The sequence below is a fragment of the Crinia signifera genome, chromosome 4, assembly GCF_055691185.1.
Source record: "Crinia signifera chromosome 4, ASM5569118v1, whole genome shotgun sequence".
NCBI classification, from domain to species: domain Eukaryota; kingdom Metazoa; phylum Chordata; class Amphibia; order Anura; family Myobatrachidae; genus Crinia; species Crinia signifera.
Genome location: NC_139220.1, coordinates 153868181 through 153894660, shown reverse-complemented (window position 1 = coordinate 153894660; position 26480 = coordinate 153868181). Strand labels below are relative to the sequence as shown.

The 26480-nt window shown below is 44.8% G+C and overlaps 1 protein-coding gene across 6 annotated transcripts in view; it reads left to right on the top strand.

Annotated features, from left to right (window-relative positions):
- Window positions 1-26480, top strand: part of ANKRD26 (ankyrin repeat domain 26) — a 97171-nt gene that overhangs the window by 46637 nt on the left and 24054 nt on the right. For all 6 annotated transcript variants that reach the window (XM_083182811.1, XM_083182810.1, XM_083182812.1 and 3 more), the window contains 5 exons: window positions 6-148; window positions 9749-9782; window positions 9940-10063; window positions 10218-10431; window positions 11664-11847. In XM_083182811.1, coding sequence (XP_083038937.1) covers window positions 6-148; window positions 9749-9782; window positions 9940-10063; window positions 10218-10431; window positions 11664-11847 — 699 coding nt within the window. The remainder of the gene's footprint in view (window positions 1-5; window positions 149-9748; window positions 9783-9939; window positions 10064-10217; window positions 10432-11663; window positions 11848-26480) is intronic.

Sequence of the window (26480 nt, the reverse complement as noted above, 5' to 3'; positions counted from 1 at the left end):
TGTAGGTTGAGCATGAAGAAGACCCTAATCTGACCAGACAATTGAATTCAGAGAATTTAAAAAGCAGTGGTGACAGCAGTCCTGATGTGCTAGCAGAACCAAATGTTCAGAGACCAACAACAAATTCAAAATACGGCCTGGGTAAAGGGTTAGTATAATGCCAAATTATATGCCATCAAATGCCACCTACATATGTGTTGATTATGCAGTTTGCACCTAACTCACTTTTTTAAATTGAATCGTATAAAGGAATTGCTATTGAGGAGTGTGTTGCTATAACTCACCATTAGATGAAACCATTTTCATTTGTACAGTAAGATCAAGTGGCGAATGCAATTACGACAGGGGAACATGGTAAGATAATGAGGAAATTCAATATCCCATTCTAAATTACCACAGTGGAAAATGGCAGGTAGCCTCTGGTCTTAAACCCCGAGACCATTAGATTGGACTTAATTAGCCTTGTTAATGTAATGTGTTAACGGGTAATAAATCACAGATTCTTTAACCCCTTCCTGACAGAGCCAGTTTTTGCGTTCCTGACAGAGCCCTTTTTTTCAAATCTGACATGTCTCACTTAAGTGGGGATAACTTTTTTTTGCTTTTACTTATCCCAGTGATTTTGAGATTGTTTTTTCGTGACACATTGTACTTCAAATTAGTGGTAAATTTGGGTCGATACAGTCTGTGTTTTTTTGTGAAAAATACCAAAATATCGTGAAAAAATGGAAAATTTAGCGATTTGCAAAATGTTAAATTTTCTGCTTGTGAGACAAATAATCTTACCACTCAAAATAGTGAATAACTAACATAGACCATATGTCTACTTTATGTTGACATCATTATTTCAACTTCCTTTTAATTTTTTGGGACACTAGGAGGCTTACAATATGAATAGCAAATTCTCAAATTTTCAAGAAAATTTCAAACACTGATTTTTTTAGGGACCAGTTCAGTTCTGATGTAACTTTGAGGGACTTGTATGTGAGACACCCCCATAAATGATGCCATTTCAAAAACTGCACCCCTCACAGTATTCAAAACAGCATTTTGGAAGTTTGTTAACCCTTTAGGTGTTTCACAGGAATTAAAACAAAGTGTAGGTGAAATTTCAAAATTTCTTTTTTTTTGCAGATTTGCAATTTTAATACATTTTTATAAGGAACACAGTACATTTTACTAGAGAAATGTGACTAAAAATTGATTCCCCCAATTCTTTTGTTTTCATAAATATCCTATATGTGGCCCTAGTGTGCACGGTGACCAAACCACAGGCTTCATAATAGAAGGAGCACCTACTTGATTTTGGAGCCTCCTTTTTATGAGATTATTTTTTAGGCACCATGTAGGTTTCAAGGCACCATAAGATGCTAAAAGTTAGGAACCCCCCCACAAGTGACCCCATTTTGCAAACTACACCCCTCAGGGAATTCATCTAGGGGTATAGTGTACATTTCAAACCCCCAGGGGTTTCACCAATTGTGGTACAACTGGGCAGTGAAAATGAAAAATTATTTTTTTTACACAAAAATGCAGTTCTGGCTCCAAATTTGTCATTTTCAGAAGGTATGAAGGAGACAAAGCACCCCAAAATCTGTGCCCCAATTTCTCCCGAGTACGGCAATGCCTCACATGTGACCAAAAAATACCAGTTGGGTGCATGGCAGGACTCAGAAGGGAAGGAGTGATTTTTGGATTTTGCAGCTCAGATTCTGGTGGAATTTTGGTGGGTGCTATGTCGCATTAGCAAGACCCCCCAAGCACCAATACAGTGGAACCCCCCCACAAGTCACCCCATTTTGCAAACTACACCCCTCAGGGAATTCATCTAGGGGTATAGTGTACATTTCAAACCCCCAGGGGTTTCACCAATTTTGATACAAGTGGGCAGTGAAAATGAAAAATTACATTTTTTTTTACACAAAAATGCAGTTCTGGCTCAAAATTTTTCATTTTCAGAAGGTATGAAGGAGAAAAAGCACCCCAAAATCTGTGCCCCAATTTCTCCCGAGTACGGCAATGCCTCACATGTGACCAAAAAATACCAGTTGGGTGCATGGCAGGACTCAGAAGGGAAGGAGTGATTTTTGGATTTTGCAGCACAGATTCTGGTGGAATGAATGGTGGGTGCTATGTTGCACCAATACAGTGGAACCCCCCCACAAGTCACCCCATTTTGCAAAGTACACCCCTCAGGGAATTCATCTAGGGGTATAGTGTACATTTCAAACCCCCAGGGGTTTCACCAATTTTGATACAAATGGGCAGTGAAAATGAAAAATTACATTTTTTTACACAAAAATGCAGTTCTGGCTCAAAATTTTTCATTTTCAGAAGGTATGAAGGAGAAAAAGCACCCCAAAATATGTGCCCCAATTTCTCCCGAGTACGGAAATGCCTCACATGTGACCAAAAAATACCAGTTGGGTGCATGGCAGGACTCAGAACGGAAGGAGTGATTTTTGGATTTTGCGGCTCAGATTCTGGTGGAATTTTGGTGGGTGCTATGTCGCATTAGCAAGACCCCCCAAGCACCAATACAGTGGAACCCCCCCACAAGTCACCCCATTTTGAAAACTACACCCCTCAGGGAATTCATCTAGGGGTATAGTGTACATTTCAAACCCCCAGGGGTTTCACCAATTTTGATACAAGTGGGCAGTGAAAATGAAAAATTACATTTTTTTACACAAAAATGCAGTTCTGGCTCAAAATTTTTCATTTTCAGAAGGTATGAAGGAGAAAAAGCACCCCAAAATCTGTGCCCCAATTTCTCCCGAGTACGGCAATGCCTCACATGTGACCAAAAAATACCAGTTGGGTGCATGGCAGGACTCAGAAGGGAAGGAGTGATTTTTGGATTTTGCAGCACAGATTCTGGTGGAATGAATGGTGGGTGCTATGTTGCACCAATACAGTGGAACCCCCCCACAAGTCACCCCATTTTGCAAAGTACACCCCTCAGGGAATTCATCTAGGGGTATAGTGTACATTTCAAACCCCCAGGGGTTTCACCAATTTTGATACAAGTGGGCAGTGAAAATGAAAAATTACATTTTTTTACACAAAAATGCAGTTCTGGCTCAAAATTTTTCATTTTCAGAAGGTATGAAGGAGAAAAAGCACCCCAAAATATGTGCCCCAATTTCTCCCGAGTACGGAAATGCCTCACATGTGACCAAAAAATACCAGTTGGGTGCATGGCAGGACTCAGAACGGAAGGAGTGATTTTTGGATTTTGCGGCTCAGATTCTGGTGGAATTTTGGTGGGTGCTATGTCGCATTAGCAAGACCCCCCAAGCACCAATACAGTGGAACCCCCCCACAAGTCACCCCATTTTGAAAACTACACCCCTCAGGGAATTCATCTAGGGGTATAGTGTACATTTCAAACCCCCAGGGGTTTCACCAATTTTGATACAAGTGGGCAGTGAAATTGAAAAATTACATTTTTTACACAAAAATGCAGTTCTGGCTCGAAATTTTTCATTTTCAGAAGGTATGAAGGAGAAAAAGCACCCCAAAATCTGTGCCCCAATTTCTCCCGAGTACGGCAATGCCTCACATGTGACCAAAAAATACCAGTTGGGTGCATGGCAGGACTCAGAACGGAAGGAGTGATTTTTGGATTTTGCAGCTCAGATTCTGGTGGAATTTTGGTGGGTGCTATGTCGCATTAGCAAGACCCCCCAAGCACCAATACAGTGGAACCCCCCCACAAGTCACCCCATTTTGAAAACTACACCCCTCAGGGAATTCATCTAGGGGTATAGTGTACATTTCAAACCCCCAGGGGTTTCACCAATTTTGATACAAGTGGGCAGTGAAAATGAAAAATTACATTTTTTTACACAAAAATGCAGTTCTGGCTCAAAATTTTTCATTTTCAGAAGGTATGAAGGAGAAAAAGCACCCCAAAATCTGTGCCCCAATTTCTCCCGAGTACGGCAATGCCTCACATGTGACCAAAAAATACCAGTTGGGTGCATGGCAGGACTCAGAAGGGAAGGAGTGATTTTTGGATTTTGCAGCACAGATTCTGGTGGAATGAATGGTGGGTGCTATGTTGCACCAATACAGTGGAACCCCCCCACAAGTCACCCCATTTTGCAAAGTACACCCCTCAGGGAATTCATCTAGGGGTATAGTGTACATTTCAAACCCCCAGGGGTTTCACCAATTTTGATACAAGTGGGCAGTGAAAATGAAAAATTACATTTTTTTACACAAAAATGCAGTTCTGGCTCAAAATTTTTCATTTTCAGAAGGAATGAAGGAGACAAAGCACCCCAAAATCTGTGCCCCAATTTCTCCCGAGTACGGCAATGCCTCATGTGTGACCAAAAAGTGGCAGGACTCAGAAGGGAAGGAGTGATATTTGGATTTTGCAGCACAAATTCTGGTGGAATGATGGTGGGTGCTATGTCGCATTAGCAAGACCCCCAAAGCACCAATACAGTGGAACCCCCCCACAAGTGATCCCATTTTGCAAACTACACCCCTCAGGGAATTCATCTAGGGGTATAGTGTACATTTCAAACCCCCAGGGGTTTCACCAATTTTGATACAAGTGGGCAGTGAACATGAAAAATTACATTTTTTTACACAAAAATGCAGTTCTGGCTCAAAATTTTTCATTTTCACAAGGAATGAAGGAGACAAAGCACCCCAAAATATGTGCCCCAATTTCTCCCGAGTACGGCAATGCCTCACATGTGACCAAAAAATACCAGTTGGGTGCATGGCAGGACTCAGAAGGGAAGGAGTGATTTTTGGATTTTGCGGCTCAGATTCTGGTGGAATGAATGGTGGGTGCTATGTGGCATTAGCAAGACCCCCGAAGCACGGTGAAATTATGAACCTAATATTCCATAGATGTGTGGTATATTTTAAAACACTCCTTTATACATAGGCCGGGTTTGTCGGGGCAAGTGTCACACTGGAAAATAGTTTGCTTTCTTATTCCCTTTTTATAGCAAACTTTGCACCTTTTTTGTGTCCTGCCCTTTTTTCCAGTGGAGGGGATTTCATCAGGAAAATGCTGCCCTGGTACAATACGGGGGCCAGTACTAGAAGTACTGGGGCCCTCTGCCTGCTGGTTCCCAAATATTAGGCCCTTTATGACTTCCTCTTGAAAGTGCATAAATGTCCCCCTCTGGCCGGTAGAACGGAATAGCACGTAAGCGTTATACAGTGCCATCTGGATGATATACACGGCCACCTTCTTGTACCAGATTTTTGTTTTCCGCAGGGCACTGTACGGCTTCAGTACCTGATCTGAAAGATCCACTCCGCCCATGTACCTATTGTAATCCAGGATACAATTAGGTTTTGAGGTGTGGGTACTGGTACCTCGTACAGGGACGGAGGTGGTACTGTCTCCGTGAATTGTTGTCAGTATAAGGACATCCCTCTTGTCCTTATATTTGACCAACAACATATTTTCGGTGCATATTCCCCTGCTTTCACCCCTTCTCATTACTTGGGCAATGTGCGTTTTTGGGAGGCCTCTTTGGTTCTTGCGCACAGTACCGCAAGCTGCTGTACCTCTTGAACCAAGGGCCTTAAACAGGGGGATGCTGGTGTAAAAGTTATCCACATAGAGGTGATAACCTTTATCCAGGAAGGGGTGCACTAAATCCCAGACCATTTTCCCACTAACACCTACGAGGGAGGGGGGGCATTCTGGCGGTTCAATTCTTGAATCCTTCCCTTCATAAACCCTAAACCTGTGGGTGTACCCTGAGGTGCTTTCACACAGTTTGTACATTTTTATGCCATACCTTGCCCTCTTACTGGGAAGGTACTGGCGGAATTTAACCCTTCCTTTAAAATGTATAAGGGACTCGTCGATACAAATAAATTTTTCAGGGATGTACACCTCTTCAAATTTGGCACTGAAATGATCAATGACCGGCCTGACTTTGAATAGCCGGTCAAAGGTGGGATCATCTCTGGGTGGGCACTGTGCATTATCGGTGTAATGTATAAATTTAAGGATCGTCTCAAATCGAGCCCGGGGCATGGCCATACGGTAAAATGGAGTACTGTACAGAACATCTGTACTCCAATATTGCCTAATTTCTGGCTTTTTTACTATGCCCATATGAAACACCAGACCCCAAAACGTCATCATCTCTACTGCATCTACAGGGGTCCACCTAGCAAATGATGACGTGGGGTTTTGAGCAATAAACTGCTGGGCATATAAATTACTTTGGTCCACCATTAAATTTATAAAATCATCAGAGAAAAATAATTTGAAAAAGTCAATTTCTCTGAGACCTGTGGAATCAAATTGGATTCCTGGCATGGCCAAAAACTCAGGAACCTGGGGCTCAAAATTGTCTGGTGGTGGGGTCCATACGAGATCAATTGTTGGGGGGGGGGGTCTCAGCTGCTCTACGGGGGCGTCTTTGAGGGGGTCCCTCATCACCAGAGGAGGAAGAGGAGCTTAAGGCGAATCCTTCAAATTCCCCGCTTGCATCACTGGCTGTGTCAGAGTCAGAAGCAAGCAGGGCATATGCCTCCTCCGCTGAATACATTCTCCTGGATGACTGGGAGGACATTTGGGAGGACATTTGGGAGGACATTTGGGATGCCATTTTTATTTTTGTGTTACTGGTAGTGAAATGTTTCAACACGTGTATAGTGTAGGGGGGGGGGTACAAACTTTATTTCAATCCGGGGGGTATGTAGTGTGTAGTGTGTATGTGGTGCAGAAAAAAAAAAATACTTTATACCAATAAAAAAAAAAAAAATGAAGGGGTTAAAAATAAAAAATTTAAGGGGTTAAAAAAAAAAAAAGGTCCTGCGCCAAAAATTGAGCACAGATGTTGGTCAGTAACGTCTGTCACTGAACAGCGCTCAAAGGCAACAGGAATTTGATCAAAAAAAAAAATATATAGATCAACCCTGTGCCGAAAAAGATGATCAGTGATGTACGTCACTGATCAGCGCACAGCGGCCACAGGACACGCACAAAATCACAGTGTGTGTAAAAAAAAAATTAAAAAAAGACCCCACAGCACACACACAAAAAAAAAAGGTGATCAGTGATGCGACACTGATTACCAGTGAGGTGCAGCAGGTGCACAACCTTTGGTGCAACTGACAGGTATATATAAAAAAAAAAAAACCTCTGTACCCCCAAAAAAGTTGCTGATCACCTCAGATATAGTGATCAGCACAAAAGGCGGGGGCAGCAGACAAAAAATTTAGCACTCTCTATCACTCTCTGTCACTATCTCTCTCTATCTCTCACTATCTATCACTCTATGACACTGCAGCAGCAGCAGTGACAGGTATATCTATATATAAAAAAAAACCTGCGCCCCCAAAAAGTTGCTGATCAGTTAATTTATACTGATCAGCACAAAAGGAGGGGGCAGCAGTCAGTTATATCAAAAATATATAGCACAATCTGTCACTATCTCTCTCTATCTCTCTCTCTCTATCTCTCTCTATCTCTCTATAACTATCACACTGCAGCAGCACAAAATATAGCACTCTGTCACTAGGCCTCTCTATCTATCTATCTCTCTCTCTCTATCTCTCTCTATCTATAACTATATCACACTGCAGCAGCACAAAATATAGCACTCTCTGACACTATCTCTCTCTCTATCTCTCTCTATCTCTCTATAACTATCACACTGCAGCAGCACAAAATATAGCACTCTGTCACTAGGCCTCTCTATCTATCTATCTCTCTCTCTCTATCTCTCTCTCTCTATCTATAACTATATCACACTGCAGCAGCACAAAATATAGCACTCTCTGACACTATCTCTCTCTCTATCTCTCTCTATCTCTCTCTATCTCTCTCTATCTCTCTATCTATCTCTCTCTCTATCTCTCTCTCTATCTAGCTAGTACACTGCAGCAGCACAATTTCACAGGAAGGCACAAGTAGTAACAGGATCCAGGAAGCAGTGATGAAGCAGCGATCAGGTAAGTATGGAGCAAGCTATGGAGCAAGGTTCTGGTCAGTATGGCGGCAGGGAGGTACGGTGACCGCACTGCACGCTATTCCAGACCGGAATGGCGTCTGCAGTGCAGTCACCGTTAGTTTAAATCCCCCTCCTTGGCTGTGATTGGTCCGTCGGTCCGACGAACCAATCACGGCCTTTGGGGGCGGGCGGGGTGCGGTGGGGTGACACCAGTGTCACCCTTACACCCCGCGGTGATTGGTGCTGTACTTTACAGCACCAATCACCTCTGATCCCGTGTCACCGGCGAACGTTATTCGCCGGTGACACAGGAAAACGCTGTAATTGGCTGTTCACACTGAACAGCCAATCACAGCGATCGCCGACGGGGGGGCGGCATCGCAGCCCCCCCTGGGCATGCACGGACATGTCTGCTGTCAGGGACAGCAGACATGTTGAAACTGTCACCGCGTCTATAGACGCGGTGACAGTTAAATGCCATGACGTACATTTACGCCATGTGTCGGGAAGTACTTCCCGACCATGACGTAAATGTACGTCAATTGTCGGGAAGGGGTTAAAAAAGTTCACGGCTTTGTAAATTAACTTGGTTGCGGCACCTGTTAACTCTCAGCAGACATGTTGAAACTGTCACCGCGTCTATAGACGCGGTGACAGTTAAATGCCATGACGTACATTTACGCCATGTGTCGGGAAGTACTTCCCGACCATGACGTAAATGTACGTCAATTGTCGGGAAGGGGTTAAAAAAGTTCACGGCTTTGTAAATTAACTTGGTTGCGGCACCTGTTAACCTGAGAGTTATCAGGTATTTTATTTCAACCCAGGTGAAATGAAATACCTGATAATTGCTGGCTTCAGAGCTAAGTAGATGGCTCCAGGGGATCAATTAGCCTGTGGTAATCTATTGTGGCTAATTGAATCCCCACCATAATCTTGTTAACTAGAAGTTTCTAATAAAAGCTGTGTTCCCATGGGCGAGTACCCCGGCCGACTCATGCCCCCCTCCCTGCAATGTTGGGTATAATAATAATTTACATTTATTAGGCTTTCTTTACCCATTCATTGGAAAAAAATAAAAATGTACGTGTTAATAATATGTATGTTTTTTAGAAGTGAAGTTGCCAATAGCAACCTCTCCGATTCTAGACCGGATCTACTAGTAGGTGTTAAATTAATTAGTAGTAGATTTGATTGGTTGCTATTGGCAACATCTCCACTTCTATAAAACCTGACTTGAGTAAATATATATTTGAATATATCTGTGAAAAGTACTTTTGTTTTAACTCCTATTTTGGTCAAATTAAAAATGCACTTAAATGGAGTAAAACAGTAGCTTAAAGCATTACTGTATGAAACAACTATACAGTGCATGCAATACATCTTTTTAAAGTATTCTGTATTTTTAAACTGCATTTTGTATGTATGTCATTAAAAATGTTTCTTTAATCCTAAAATTAATCTTATGGAATATGTTTTCCATGACACATGTTTGTACCGTAAACCACATGAATGCCTGCAACCCTGCGCACTTTTAAAGGCAGCTTGGGAACCATTGTGTTCCTTAGTGTTTTTGCCCCATAATCATCATACAGTGTTCCCAACTAATGATTAAAGTGGATTGAATGTCAGTGCTATGTATTCTGCATTGTCATGGGAAATACAGTGTTTTTTTTTTTTGAAAGGTACACATTAATTCCCTATAATTGGGAATACAAGGCAATAACTAGAATTTGCAGTTTAGGGGAAATAGCCATAATGATTTCAAATGTTTTTTTTTTTTTTTTTTTTTTTAGGTTACTTGGTAAACATGCTGATACAAATCACCAGGTACTTTTTTTTTTTCTATTTTATAGATTTTTTTTTCTGAACATGTATTGAAAGGTTATGCTCTGTATTCATTAAACCCTGAATTGTTGGCATTTGTGAAGGCTAGAGGACAAACATAACAATAGGAAAACAATAACAGAATGTTTGTCAACTGCAGATGAATAATAATATGGATGACTCCTCCCATTCCTCGGACTCTGCCACTGAAGATTATAGATTGCCTACTTCAACTTTTCGAAATTCCATGTTACTCATCGAACAACTGAATCTCGATGGCCAAGGTAATAAAATGGGAACTGTGAGCTCTTCTCACACAGGCAGCTGTCTAACCAATAACTGCTATTCAGCCATGTATTGTATGAAAGTTATAAAAAAAATCGGCGCATTTGTCCTCCTTGGTTTTTTAATTTAAACTTTTTTTATTTTAACCTGCAGATTCCCTGAATTTACTGAAAATACAAAATATTATTCATGAGTATGAAAGACTAATCGAAAAAGAAAAAGGACAGCATGCTCTTCTGTCGCAAGAAGTAAAAAAACTACGTAATGAACGGAAAGAAATGCAGCAAGTAATGGAAACAAACAGAGAGCTGAGATCTCTGTTGGAACAGCATAAAGTGGATTGGGAAAGTGATTTAAACAATTTAAGGTTAGAATATTATTTTTCTATTTTCTGAACTACACCAGAGAAGTCCAATATAAATAGTTGGCATAAAAGATACCAAATTTATTGTAATAATGACACCACAGATTATATATAACCACACATACTGTAATGCCCCTTTCAGACCGCACTTTAAAAACGGTATATTGCCGTTTTTTTACCGTTTTAAACCGGTAATGTGTGCGGTCTGAAAGGTGCAGGACCACTTAACCGGTTAGAAAAAAACGTTTTTTCTAACCGGTTAAAATGCAGGGTCCTACCCGTTTCAGAACCGGTATTTTAGGCTCAAAATCGGTTCTGAAACGGTATTTAGGACCCAGCCAATGAGCTGGGTCCTAAATTCAGCACAGTGAATACTTAATGAGCGCTCATTAAGTATTCACAGCACTGGAGCCCCCCCCCCCCCCCTGTGCGCGTGTCGACACAGAAAATGGCTGCCCCCATACGAAAGTTTTTTTAAACAGGGTTTCCTATGGGGCAGCCATTTTCTGGAAGACACTTTTTTCATAAGTGCTTTCCGAGCATACTGAGCTGCAGTGCCGGGATCCACAACGGAGGTACCGGCACGGGGTAAGTCGAGACGGGGGGGGTACCAACACGCGGGGGGGGCGTCGACATGTGCGGGGGGCGTCGACATGCGCGGGGGCGTCGACACGCTCTCGGTCGACATGCGCGAGGGGGGGGAGGGGGGAGCTGCACGGAGGGGAGGGCTGAAGGCTGCACTGGCTTTGACCCTGTATTTGGAAAGTTTCCAAAAACGGGTCTGCCAGTGTCAAAAAATCGGCACTTAAACGGTAATATACCGTTTAAGTGCTGCGGTGTGAAAGGGGTTTTATCTGGCAGACCCGTTTTTGGAAACGTTTCCAAATACAGGGTCAAAGCCAGAGATGCGGTCTGAAAGCAGCATAATTGCTTCTTTTTATACACTGTACACTTGTCTTATTCGGAATATATTAAATCTGTCAATTTTAGAGAAGTTTGCAGATTATGGTGTTCTCAATTGGGGCTATAAAACAATGTATCTCCTACATCTGGCATCTTTTGTGGCCTACAAATGCTAGCTACATTGTTGTATTTGGGGCATTTTTACTAAAGGTGCTAAGAAAGCAAAACACTCTTAATAAATGTACTGTATGTATTATGCTATTGCTTTTATGTTACTTAGAATTCTGGATCAATGTGCATAAAGTGCAAACAAATGTATAATGTCTTGTTAGATTTACACTTAAACAAGAAGAGGAAAAGAGACAGAGTGCAGAAATGCTGTACGATAAGAGCAGAGAACAACTGAGAAAGAAAGATGACCAATGTTGCAAAGAAATGGAAGAAAAACAACAGCTTGAATTCACTTTAAGAAACCTAGAACTTGAATTGAGAAGCCTGAGGAACAGCTTGAAACAGGTAGTGTGTATTTTAGTTTTCTATGTAACTAGGGGCCTTATTCTAGTTCACTCTTTCTGACAAAATCCTTCTTAGATGGGCAAAACCATGTGCACTGCAGGTGGTGCAGATGTAAATGTGCAGAGAGAATTAGATTTGGGTGAGTTATTTTGTTTCTGTGCAGGGTAAATACTGGCTGCTTTATTTTTACAATGCAATATGGATCTCACTTTGAGGTAAAACCTCACCCAAATCTAATTCTCTCTGCACAAGTTACATCTGCCCCACCTGCAATGCACATGGTTTTGTCCATCTAAGAAGGATTCTATCAGAGTGAACTAGAATAAGGCCCTAGGTGTGAGTGCAGCAATGGTAGTAGCTATGTGCAGCTGCCAGTTGCAACAGGAGGGGGTTAGCAGCAAGGGACCCCCCCCCCCCCACACACACACACACACATCACATTGGCCTTTGTTAGTGTGGTCCCAGATGGCAGCATGCAAAAGGAAGGCAGTGTACCAAAGTAATGTGGAGCAGAGTGGGGAAAGATGGGGGCAGAGCTTCAAACACTGCAGTCACCTTCTTGCATTCGTACAATTCAGGAGTTTCACAGCATTGCAGTTCTGCTGTCGGGACTGCTGTTCCGCCACCACTTCAGAGACACCAACTCTTCTCCAGCTTCTGTGTTAGCTTAGTGATTTATATTCAGCTGTATGTTTGAAATGTCAGTATTACTGTATGCTAATTGTTTTCGGTGTACTTTCACAAGAACAAGCTTTTTCTTCAGGAGGCTGCAAATCTTTGCTCCTCTGTTCAAGGTAGGGTGACCATGAAAGGTCAGTCTTCAACAGTTACTTGGCAGAGGTTTGACTTCTATGGCCAGTTTAATATTTGTATGCTAACCGGGACTCTGAGACCAGGACTCCGAGTAAGAGCTATCCTAGTGCCTACCAGGATAGCTCTTTCAATCCAGTCTGTTTGACAGTCGGAAGACAGAGGCTTCTATTCAGAGACCGTTGGGTACTTTTCCTCAATATGTGAGGACTGCATTCAATTTAAACTATACCTTTTCTTGGACAGTGTCCTTACCCTAGTTTTAATGCTAGATAGAAAATGTAAGGTTTTTTAATCCAACTTGTTCAGAAACCGAATGGCGTATTCCAGCCGATAGTTGATCTTCGTTCTTTGCAAAGTGGGTTGTAGGTGGACAATTTTCAAATGGATTCTCTCCAATCAGTGATAAACGCATGGGAGCCATCACAGTTTTCACCTTACTGGATGTCCGTATATTATCACGTTACATTTTCAGCAGGTCATCAATCTCACCTTCCTTTTTCAGTCACTTGCAGTGAATAATCATTCTGCAAAGCAGCAGTTTTCATCAGTTTCACCAAGATCATGTCAGTGATTACAAGTATAGTTCGCAAAGAAGATATCATGGCGATATCTTCTCTTATTTAGACGATTTGGTTGTGAAAGCCATTTCTGCTTCAGTTGCTAAAGTACATGGTTCATGTAAATTTTAAGACTTCAAATGTAATATCTTGTCAGCAGGACCTGATGGAAAACTTATTTGCATTGGTACTGTCAGTGCCTAGTGCATTGATTTTTAAGTTATTGTACACAATTGTGTCTACTTTTGAGACCATTCCATATGCAAAGTTCCACCAAGTAGAACTAAAGTGAATACTTCTCCAAAATTGGACTGGATGCTCATCATCCCCCTCTTACCAGTTTCATGGTCTGTCTGATTACAGTTGTTAATCTATCCAGTGGTGGTTTTTTTCTGGTCATCTCCACAGCGATAGTGCAGGCGGTACTTGTTTCCTAGCACGGCCACAATCGTGAGTGGTCGTGGCTCTTATTTAGTGCACTTTAAGGGCCGCGATCACCCCCGACGGACGCGATTCTCTTGATTTTTTCTAATCCTGTGTATCGTGTACCATGCTTCAATTACCGCGACACGACCGACGCGATAATTGAAGATTTTCCGGAAATCGGGTGGATTACCAGATATCGGTCCCATCGGGAGCACTAAATGACAGCATTTATTGTCCCCGACGCGACCGACGCGATAATTGAAGAATTCAACGATATCGGGTGTTTTACCATATATCGGTCCCATCGGGAGCACTAAATGTCAGTATTCAATGCCCCCGACGCGACCGACGCGATTTTTTTTATTAAAAGCACCCATTTTATGGTTTTACATGGCTGCTTGCAATAGAACCCCACATTTACACCCACAATTACAAGTTGCACCCTATTTTTAACTACACCTCAACTATCGGTCCCATCGGGAGCACTGAATGTCAGTATTCAATGCCCCTGACGCGACCGATGAAATGTTTTTTATTGCAAGCACCCATTTACAATTTACACCCTATTTATAACTACACCTGAACTATCGTTCCCATCGGGAGCACTGAATGTCATTATTCAATGGCCCTGATGCGAGCGACGCAATATTTTCTATTGCAAGCACCCATCTCATGGTTTCACATGGCTGCTTCAAATTTAACCACACATTTACACCCGAAATAATAAATAACACGACACATGATAATAGATTTCAACACTTTTATTGAAAAGTTGTTTTTTTTTTACGTTTATTTTTTTTTAAACGTATTTAAAAAATTTTTTTTTTTTCCTTTGTTACGGAAACATATTTTAGAACATTACATAAAAAAGAATCAATAAATAAAAATATTATGTTTTTTTTTCTTTTTTATTTTTTGTTTTTTTTTGTCTTTTTTTAATTTTTTATTTTTTAACAATATAAATGTCATTTTTGTTATATTTTTTGTCATTTTTCTTTGTTATTTTTTTTTTCTTTTTTAACAATATGAATGTCATTTTTTTTTGTTTTTCACAATTTTTAACAGTTGACACACACAAAATACAAACTCAGAAGAAGTTGATCGATCAGTACAAAGAGAATAGATGCCTGGCTATCACAACCAGGCAAATTGAAATGAGGCGTGGGAAGATCACGGCACACTACAAAACAGTGCCCACTAATGCAAACAATCACATGAATCCGAAAGAAGTTACAAATATGCAGAACAGTGGTTAGTGAAGGAGCAAAACTAGTACAGCCATCGCAAAATTCAGGAAGACCGCACTGCAACGTTCACCAACCAAAATTGTAGTACATGACTAAAAACTCATTATTATAGAGTACTCAGAAAGGAAGAGAAACAAGAACATTGCTGCCAAATTATAAATTAAAAGTCAAATTAGCCAAATTAATAATTAAAATAACGCTCTTCGCCTGGGGTGGGGGTCTGCACATTCCGCAATGCGGAGTACACAGCCCCAGGCAAAGTCGAGGGATCAGTGGGAGGTGGCATAGGGGGTCCCGGCGCATAGTAAGGGGCAGGCGGAGGAGCAACCGGCGCACTGAACATGGGGGGGTGATGTGGGTGTGGGCGTGGTGGCTGTCTGTGCGCATTGCAGCATGACGTTCCGTTGCAGTCAGCACAGATATCATCCTCTGCTGCCTGCAACATCAGGCCATACAGCACACGCTTAAAGTGGTGTTGTGTTGATCCCTTCCACTTTCGCATTTCTGCGCACACATGATTCGTAAACATTTTGCAATCATCTGGGGGATTGTTTACTGCTTCCTCCTTGTATGGGCAGCAATATTCCTGGCCGGTAGCAGCAGGTCTTGTCGCCCGTCTCCTTCTACGCCTCCTGGGGGGAGCTGATGAGGTGCTCGCCACCACAGGAGGCGCCACCTCCGACAACGACTCACCCTGCTGCGACGACTCAGAGGGAACTACTACGTCAGCACTCTCCTGTGCACTGGATGAAGAGTCTTCATCCGTAGCAGCTCCCTCTGCTTCCCTCCTTCCTTGCTCCTCCACAATAAAGAGCATACGGTCGTAGTACCACAACTTTGGCTGGTACACATCTGCAGGGTCAGTTCCTGAAGATCGTGACTGCTGGACCCGATTGTGCTCCTTCACCAGCACTGTCCGCATATTAGTGAACTTCTTTCGGACCCACGTGATGTTTGCATTAGGGACACGTCTCATAGCGTAGGCCGAGATCTTCCCAAAGGCCTCATTCCTCTTTGCCTGGTTGTGAAAATCTATGTGATCTTGTCGCCACAGACATCTATTCTCTTTGTAGAGATCGATCAACTTCTTCATGAGGTTCTTATCAACCTGACGGGCCATTCTGTAAAAAAAAAAAAAACAATTAGGTTTATACTATTAAAATGAACGCACTGCACTGTTATTCATTAACACACTACAAAAAAACCACTAATATTTACCTCAGTCAGTAGCAGGTGTAAAAAAAAAAGAGTTTTAAACTAATTCCCTTAAAGGGCCAAAAAATCACAATCAAACTGAAATAGAATCCGCAAAAAAAACAAAGCTTTTATCTGAGATATTGATAGCATATGATATAATAAATGCAATTTACACCACATTTGACAACACAAGTAATTATATATTTGTGTCCCTCCACTATCCACACGCACCCGAAGCGTTGCAAGCGCAGTGAGCCCCGCAAGGGGACGCAAATACCTTCACAGGTAAACGCGTCCCTTCGCGGGCTTCACAAGTGTCCACATCACCACGGACACCTGTGAAGCCCGCGAAGGGACGCGCTTACCTGTGAAGGTATCCGCGTCCCCTCGCGGGGCTCGCTGCGCTCGCCACGCTTCGGGCTCGGTGGCTCGCTGCGCTCGCCACACTATTATATTCTCAACTCCATGCCGACGTGGATAGTAGGGCATGAAAAGGTCGGAGGACCCGTACCGCCGCCCCTCGCGGGGCTCGCTGCGCTCGCCACGCTTCGGGTTCGCGTGGATAGTGGGGGTGGTACACTGTGAAAAAAAGTCATTTTGGGTACATTAACAAATTAATTATAAGCACAATTTAAGCACAACTTACATTATTGCGTGCAAGAATTCAAGTCTCAATTCAACCTTTTTAAGGGGTTAATTCACCGATAACCGCAACTGCAATTCCACAAAACAAATTAAAAAAACATCAATAATCAAAATGGAATGACATACAAATCCACCCCCACTATCCACGTGAACCCGAAGCGTGGCGAGCGGCGGCGGTACGCGTCCTCCGACCTTTTCATGCCCTACTATCCACGTCGGCGTGGAGTTGAGAATATAATAGTGTGGCGAGCGCAGCGAGCCACCGAGCCCGAAGCGTGGCGAGCGGACGCGGATACCTTCACAGGTAAGCGCGTCCCTTCGCGGGCTTCACAGGTGTCCGTGGTGATGTGGACACTTGTGAAGCCCGCGAAGGGACGCGCTTACCTGTGAAGGTATCCGCGTCCCCTCGCGGGGCTCGCTGCGCTCGCCACGCTTCGGGCTCGGTGGCTCGCTGCGCTCGCCACACTATTATATTCTCAACTCCACGCCGACGTGGATAGTAGGGCATGAAAAGGTCGGAGGACGCGTACCGCCGCCCCTCGCGGGGCTCGCTGCGCTCGCCACGCTTCGGGTTCACGTGGATAGTGGGGGTGGTACACTGTGAAAAAAAGTCATTTTGGGTACATTAACAAATTAATTATAAGCACAATTTAAGCACAACTTACATTATTGCGTGCAAGAATTCTAGTCTCAATTCAACCTTTTTAAGGGGTTAATTCACCGATAACCGCAACTGCAATTCCACAAAACAAATTAAAAAAACATCAATAATCAAAATGGAATGACATACAAATCCACCCCCACTATCCACGTGAACCCGAAGCGTGGCGAGCGCAGCGAGCCCCGCGAGGGGCGTCGGTACGCGTCCTCCGACCTTTTCATGCCCTACTATCCACGTCGGCGTGGAGTTGAGAATATAATAGTGTGGCGAGCGCAGCGAGCCACCGAGCCCGAAGCGTGGCGAGCGCAGCGAGCCCCGCGAGGGGACGCGGATACCTTCACAGGTAAGCGCGTCCCTTCGCGGGCTTCACAGGTGTCCGTGGTGATGTGGACACTTGTGAAGCCCGCGAAGGGACGCGCTTACCTGTGAAGGTATCCGCGTCCCCTCGCGGGGCTCGCTGCGCTCGCCACGCTTCGGGCTCGGTGGCTCGCTGCGCTCGCCACACTATTATATTCTCAACTCCACGCCGACGTGGATAGTAGGGCATGAAAAGGTCGGAGGACGCGTACCGCCGCCCCTCGCGGGGCTCGCTGCGCTCGCCACGCTTCGGGTTCACGTGGATAGTGGGGGTGGTACACTGTGAAAAAAAGTCATTTTGGGTACATTAACAAATTAATTATAAGCACAATTTAAGCACAACTTACATTATTGCGTGCAAGAATTCTAGTCTCAATTCAACCTTTTTAAGGGGTTAATTCACCGATAACCGCAACTGCAATTCCACAAAACAAATTAAAAAAACATCAATAATCAAAATGGAATGACATACAAATCCACCCCCACTATCCACGTGAACCCGAAGCGTGGCGAGCGGCGGCGGTACGCGTCCTCCGACCTTTTCATGCCCTACTATCCACGTCGGCGTGGAGTTGAGAATATAATAGTGTGGCGAGCGCAGCGAGCCACCGAGCCCGAAGCGTGGCGAGCGCACGCGGATACCTTCACAGGTAAGCGCGTCCCTTCGCGGGCTTCACAGGTGTCCGTGGTGATGTAGACACTTGTGAAGCCCGCGAAGGGACGCGCTTACCTGTGAAGGTATCCGCGTCCCCTCGCGGGGCTCGCTGCGCTCGCCACGCTTCGGGCTCGGTGGCTCGCTGCGCTCGCCACACTATTATATTCTCAACTCCACGCCGACATGGATAGTAGGGCATGAAAAGGTCGGAGGACGCGTACCGCCGCCCCTCGCGGGGCTCGCTGCGCTCGCCACGCTTCGGGTTCACGTGGATAGTGGGGGTGGTACACTGTGAAAAAAAGTCATTTTGGGTACATTAACAAATTAATTATAAGCACAATTTAAGCACAACTTACATTATTGCGTGCAAAAATTCTAGTCTCAATTCAACCTTTTTAAGGGGTTAATTCACCGATAACCGCAACTGCAATTCCACAAAACAAATTAAAAAAACATCAATAATCAAAATGGAATGACATACAAATCCACCCCCACTATCCACGTGAACCCGAAGCGTGGCGAGCGGCGGCGGTACGCGTCCTCCGACCTTTTCATGCCCTACTATCCACGTCGGCGTGGAGTTGAGAATATAATAGTGTGGCGAGCGCAGCGAGCCACCGAGCCCGAAGCGTGGCGAGCGGATGCGGATACCTTCACAGGTAAGCGCGTCCCCTCGCGGGCTTCACAGGTGTCCGTGGTGATGTGGACACTTGTGAAGCCCGCGAAGGGACGCGCTTACCTGTGAAGGTATCCGCGTCCCCTCGCGGGGCTCGCTGCGCTCGCCACGCTTCGGGCTCGGTGGCTCGCTGCGCTCGCCACACTATTATATTCTCAACTCCACGCCGACGTGGATAGTAGGGCATGAAAAGGTCGGAGGACGCGTACCGCCGCCCCTCGCGGGGCTCGCTGCGCTCGCCACGCTTCGGGTTCACGTGGATAGTGGGGGTGGTACACTGTGAAAAAAAGTCATTTTGGGTACATTAACAAATTAATTATAAGCACAATTTAAGCACAACTTACATTATTGCGTGCAAGAATTCTAGTCTCAATTCAACCTTTTTAAGGGGTTAATTCACCGATAACCGCAACTGCAATTCCACAAAACAAATTAAAAAAACATCAATAATCAAAATGGAATGACATACAAATCCACCCCCACTATCCACGTGAACCCGAAGCGTGGCGAGCGCAGCGGTACGCGTCCTCCGACCTTTTCATGCCCTACTATCCACGTCGGCGTGGAGTTGAGAATATAATAGTGTGGCGAGCGCAGCGAGCCACCGAGCCCGAAGCGTGGCGAGCGCAGCGAGCCCCGCGCGGGGACGCGGATACCTTCACAGGTAAGCGCGTCCCCTCGCGGGCTTCACAGGTGTCCGTGGTGATGTGGACACCTCTGAAGCCCGCGAAGGGACGCGCTTACCTGTGAAGGTATCCGCGTCCCCTCGCGGGGCTCGCTGCGCTCGCCACGCTTCGGGCTCGGTGGCTCGCTGCGCTCGCCACACTATTATATTCTCAACTCCACGCCGACATGGATAGTAGGGCATGAAAAGGTCGGAGGATGCGTACTGCCGCCGCTCGCCACGCTTTGGGTTCACGTGGATAGTGGGGGTGGTGTTAACAATTGTGGGGGCCATTTCACACTTCGATTACCAACCACTTTACATTCACATTACTATAAAGTAGACACAGCATACTGCCTGCTGCACCATTTCAATAACAAGCACAACACACCTCAAACTGCTCTATTTAACAAATATGTACCAAGAAATCATTACAGTCTGTCACCATGCATTACTATCAGAAACAACAGACTATTCTGCATGTATTATAACACACAGTACATCATTTCCAGGCACATGATATTCTCTGCACATAAACCTGTGTTATCCATATTATCATTATTGCCATGACACTAAAGTCATACACTTCATAAACTACTGCACATAAACACTTTCTAGCTATTTAGATAAGCACTACCCCTTGAACATAAGCATTATCCACTCTATACAGCCAATGATAACCCCCTAATCCTCAAAAAAATGATATATGAAGGACACATGTATAACCACAGTAAGCGCCCCTACCCCTCCAAATCCCCCCCCCCCACCCCACCCCCACCCTCCTAAGCCTGTATATATTCTTCACAAACCCAAAGGCCCACCTATGCTCAGTAATTCTCTAAATCTACTTACTGTTTTGTGCAGGGGCAGGGAGACCGACACAGCTGCTGCGTATTCCTCACTGATTACCATCAAAATGGCTGCTGATGTCCTTCCCCAGAGTGCTTTTGGCGCGTTTTTTCCGGCAGGCAGAAATATCGCGTCGGTCGGGCGGTGATGTTACGCTCACGACAATGCATAAGACCGACCGACGCGATATTTCTTTGTATATTGACGGTGTAGCGCGTAATACGGGGAGTTACTTCGCAATTGGTCGGTCGGAGCCATTGTAAAATGCTCCCGACGCGACGGACATGTTAAGAACAGTATTAAGCACTGTATAGTGCTTATACTGATCGGTCGCGTCGGTCGGAGCCATTGTAAAATGCTCCCGACGCGACGGACATGTTAAGAACAGTATTAAGCACTGTATAGTGCTTATACTGATCGGTCGCGTCGGTCGGAGCCATTGTAAAATGCTCCCGACGCGACGGACATGTTAAGAACAGTATTAAGGGTACTGTATAGTGCTTATACTGATCGATCGCGTCGGTCGGAGTCGTTGTAAAACGGCCCCGACGCGACGGACATGTTAAGATCAGTATTAAGCACTATATAGTGCTTAATCAAGTACATGTCACGTCGGTCGGCAGCATTGAGCTGTTAAGCTCACAGTACATTGCGGCCGACGCGATATGCTTTTAAACATGTCAACACGTGTATCATGTCGACATGTCGACTAAACATGTCAACTTCAAGTTGATCATGCTTAGTATGCTTAAAAAAAGTGGTTCTCTGTGTCCAAACCATGGTGAGGGCCCCAAGCCCCAGAAGCCTATGAAAATTATAATGTTAATAACCCACACACGCTTCTTGGGGTTTGCTGCGCTTACCACGATTTTGACTTAGTGCTCCACTACACTCACCGCACTCCAAAAATTATTTGGATAGTGATGGTGTGACTCCATAGCATTCATCCATCACAAATCATTCACCTGAGACAAGAAACACAAGTGTTTTAAAAGCATTTTTGAAAATTTACTTTTCAAATGAAAATAGAAAAACTGTATATAATCAATGGCAAACAAAACATATGACATGTGCATTAATGGGGGAAACAGAAATGGGGGTAAATCTCAAGAGTCCTTGGGCAATAAAGTCAGGGCAATTAGTATGCGGGCAAAAGGGTTCTCTTGTCCCAGGCTCTTCCGCCACATGAATTCTTCAAGATAACTCTGGAGCATATGCCTGGCGGTGCCCCTGTGGCGTTTATTCCGCCACTTACATGCCCCCCACATCCGTTCAACATTCTGGGTATGAACCCCTGTTGTAGGGTCTACAAAGTTATAACGGTGATTGACCTGGGCATGTTCATATCCTGCAGCATTCAGCTGGGCTGTACTGTAGGCTCTCCAGCAATCAGTGTACACATGAGAGCCCGGCTCCACAAACTGCAGGATAGCTTGCATGAGGGTGTTGGCGTCCCGAGTGGCAACCTTGGTAGCGAAACATTGGCCAGTTTCTCTGCATATGCCACCAAATACCCATTGCTGAGGCAGAACTCGGCCAACATTGGCTTGCCTTTTGACGAAGAGGGTCTCATCCACCTCAACGATCATGCCGGGACCTCCGATCCGGCGCTGCGGCTGCGCCATGAGGTCCAGCAGGCAGGCCTCCCTCATGTACTTATTGTACAGGACAGCCGTCTTCTTAGAGAGGGACAAATTCTTCTCACAGTAGTCAATGCTGGTATATTCCTGCACCCAGGAAAATACGAAGCGGACCAGCGTTACGAAAGGCAAACGACAGCCAGGAAAGAACAGTCCTGCTCTCAGACTCCTCTTCAAACGGCAGTCCCTCACGTTACAGCGCCACATGGTCTCCTTCAAATTCAGCCGCATCGGATGACCATTGTCGCATGTAGCCTCTGATGGCAGCAGATGATGGCGCTGCAGAAACGCCACTGCCTCCTCCTCACTTGTAGGCAGTGAGAACATATTCACCTCAGCCATCTCAGAGGTCTTGAAATCACCCACAGAGCACTCCACAGCAGACCAATCCACAGCTCAGGACTAACGATCAGCACGGCTCAGGGTCAGGATCAGCAGAAATCAATCGCAGAATAATCAGGATCAGCAATAATCCACTGGAACAGCAGCAATCCGCAGCACAAGGCTCACGAACAACAGCAAATAGTATTCAAAGCACAAGATCAATCAGGGAGATATCACCAACAAAGGATCAATCAGCCAAGAAATCACCAGCAACTGAATACACGTCTCACTCCTACCGAGACAAACCCACAAAGGCAGTAGGGGAAAAAAGAACAGAAGGGGCTGTCAAAGTAAGGGGCCGGACTATCACAATAAATATTGACATTGATGCTGTAACTGAGCAGATTACAGAGGGAAGATTTCATATTGACATAGAAACACACACTCCAACACATTAAAACATATGGTACTAGGGAGATTTTATAGGGGGTTGGACTATATAGATTAATTGGGCCTATTAAAAAGGGCCTAAACAGCGGGAAAATCGTTGGGCCAATGGGACAGATGAAAATCGTGTGCATCGTGAGCATCGGGGGGTTTTACTTAAACATGCGACGCGACCGACGCGATTTAATAGAAAGATCGTGAGAAAAGAAGTAAATCGGTAGTATCGCGTCGGTCGGGGGTACACAATTAAAAGGGCCACGACTCAATCAACAAGATGCCGATATGAAAACCGACGCGAAAAAAAGACATCGTGAGTACATAACTATATCGGGGGTATCTTATCGGTCGGGAGCATCGTTACCATACAAAAAAACCACCGATGCGACGCGATGCTCAAGACTGACAAGATTGATATCGGTGTGGCCGTGCTAGGAAACAAGTACCGTGCAGGCAACCAGAATCTTTTCAGTGGTGGTCATACTGGGAATGGGGAAAAAAGAAGCAGACTCACTTTTTCTAATGGCACTCCAGAGGTCTCCCACAGTTAGGTTGGGTACACATTACATGATTTGTACCCAGCAATGGAGGCTGTAGAGGGACCCTGCATTGGCAAGGGAATGCACACTTACCCATGCAAGAAGTGATAGAACGTCAGGGGTGGCCATGCTAGTCTTCTGTCTGCCCTTCAGCAGGGCTGACCTGATATTCACAGGAGCATGCATATAGTTGCCTGAGCTTTCCTTCCCTTAGTGGTGGCTGTTGAATGTCTCCTGGACCAATGTCCCATCAGCCTTTTTAGTCCCTTACCACTGAATCAGTTTCTGTGAAGAGGTCTTCAGGACATTGAGGTCCCTCCCTTATGCTCAGTCATGCAGCGATGCATCCTGAACTGGTCTTTTTTTCTAATGGTTTGTTTTGGTATTCGTTCATAGGGTAACTGCTACTTTTTTGCTGGACTTAAAAAAATAAAAAAAAAGTTATGGAATAATGGGGTGACGGTGCAGGGGGGAGCTTAAAGCTATATTTTACAATAAGTGTTCTCTACAGTCCTAACCTGCAATCCCATGGTCCAGTGCCCCACAGCCCACTTTAGAGAAAATAATACAATAAGTGATTTCCCCCCCCCTCCATTCTCCATTCCTGAGGGCCTACGTCCCCTTACAGTCTTGTGCAAATGTCTCCCATCACAGAATGGAGAGACAGAAGTCTGGATATAATAAACTTAATGTATTTTTATTACACTGCTGTTACTACAGATGTGTCCTCTTTCACCATCGCTGCAGTCACGTTAAACAGCCCTTCTAGTCTTGCCTAGTCGTTAGTGCATTTACTAATGCCGGGCATCTTTGTTTATATTTTCCCAGAAAATTTGTCTGGTACTTGTTTCCTAGCACGGCGCCCCCGATTTTCCATCGTACAGCATTACATTGCATCGCATGCAATATAGCGGCATGCGATGCGATTTTTAATTGTACAAGCACCCTAATGGGTGCTTACAATGTGAAATGCACCCCCATTCTCAACGCCACCCCCACTATCAACGCCAATCCGAAGCGTGGCGAGCGCAGCGGTACGCATCCTCCGACCTTTTCATACCCCCACTATCCACGTCGGCGTGGAGTTGAACTTAGATGTAGCAAGCCACCGAGACCGAAGCGTGGCAAGCGGACGCGAATTACTGAACATGTATTCCGCGTGCGCTCACCACGCTTTGGGCTCGGTGGCTCGCTGCGCTCGTCACACTATCTAAAATCAACTTCACGCTGACGTGGATAGTGGGGGTATGAAAAGGTCGGAGGACGCGTACCGCCACCCCTCAGGTTCGCGTTTATAGTGGGGGTGGTGTGGACAATGGGGGTGCATTTACCATTGTAAGCATCCATGTGGGTTGTACAATTAAAAATCGCATTGCATGCCATTTGCTGGCATGTGATGCTATGCGATATTTAATTGTACAATCAGGGTAATTTTCCCGAGCATCGCATACCAGCTAAAATGGCATGGTATGCAATGGGCGCCGTGCTAGGAAACAAGTACCATTTGTCTTATTTGCATTGATATACAAATAATATGCACAGGCAGTACCTATTGACTAAACCATCTCTGTTATGTTAGTGTTTTCCTGTTTAAAAAAAAAAAAAGTAGCATTTTGTATATAAATACAGCCGCAATCACATACAGAATAAAGGCATGCCACATCATTTTCATTTTAATGAGCACATAATGCATAGGCTAATGCACCCGGTTGCATGGGAAATGCTGGCTTCCTCATGCCAGGCATCTCATTGTGCATGGCATATTGAGACTAGGTGTATGATTACACATCTGTAAATCTTATTTATAGCCTAAATGCTCTGGTCATTTTGACCATGGCACTCCTCACATTTAAAGCAGTGGCAGTTTTGCAGACATGGTGTCTAGGAACGGTCCATAAAGGGGTGCACATAGTCAGCAACAGTCTAGGCACTCAAACAATGACACCTACAGTTAGTATTAACGGGCTAATGTATATCAAGAAAACATCCCCCACATCATTACACCATACAATTGGCCTGAACCACTATTACAAGGCAGGAAGGATTCCTATTGTTTACACAAAACTTTGCTCAAACCATCTTCATTAGGGTGGCCAATCCCAGGATCGGGATCGGCGGGATCCCGGGATTTGTCCCCCAAAACACCGGGATTGGTGTATCCAATTCCGGGATTTCGGGATTAGACTGCGCATGACCAGTCTAATGCCGGGTAGCGATGCTCAGACGCTGCCCGACTTCCCCTGTACCCGGCAGTGCGGCCCTGCGCAGCGAGACCCCGCCTACCCACCCAGCTCACGGAGAACTCTCTCCCCCAACCGGCTTCCTGCCTGCTCCTGTCCTGGACATGCTGGCTGGCTCTGAGACCCCGCCTACCCACCCGGCTCCCTGCTCCTGGAGACCCCTCCCGGCGACCCCAACCGGCAACATCACCATGCCCAGCCACCCACCGGGCTCCATGTAAGTAAACATGTGGGGAATTTTTTTTGTTAGGGAAGCCAATCCTGGGATTGAGCATTTTTCAATCCGAATCCCGGGATTGAAAAAAAAAATGCCCCAGGATTGGCTTCCCTAATCTTCATAATAACAGTTACCAAGATCGATGAGAACAGGCAACATCAAGGGGGAATACAGAGCAGAGTAAATAATACTTTTCTTTCATTAATTTATTACCAGTTATTTATATAGCGCACACACATTCCGCAGCGCTTAACAGATAATATTTCAAAATTCACATCTCTCCCTGCCCCAGTAGAGCTTACAATCTATATTCCCTACCACATGTACATGTGCGCACACACATATATATTCATTCTAGGGCTGAATTTTGTTGGGAGCCAATTAACCTACCAGTATACAGTATGTTTGGTTTGTGGTTTGAAACCAGAGTACCTGGAGTAAACTGGGGCACACAGAGTAAAACCACGCAAGCACGGGTGCTG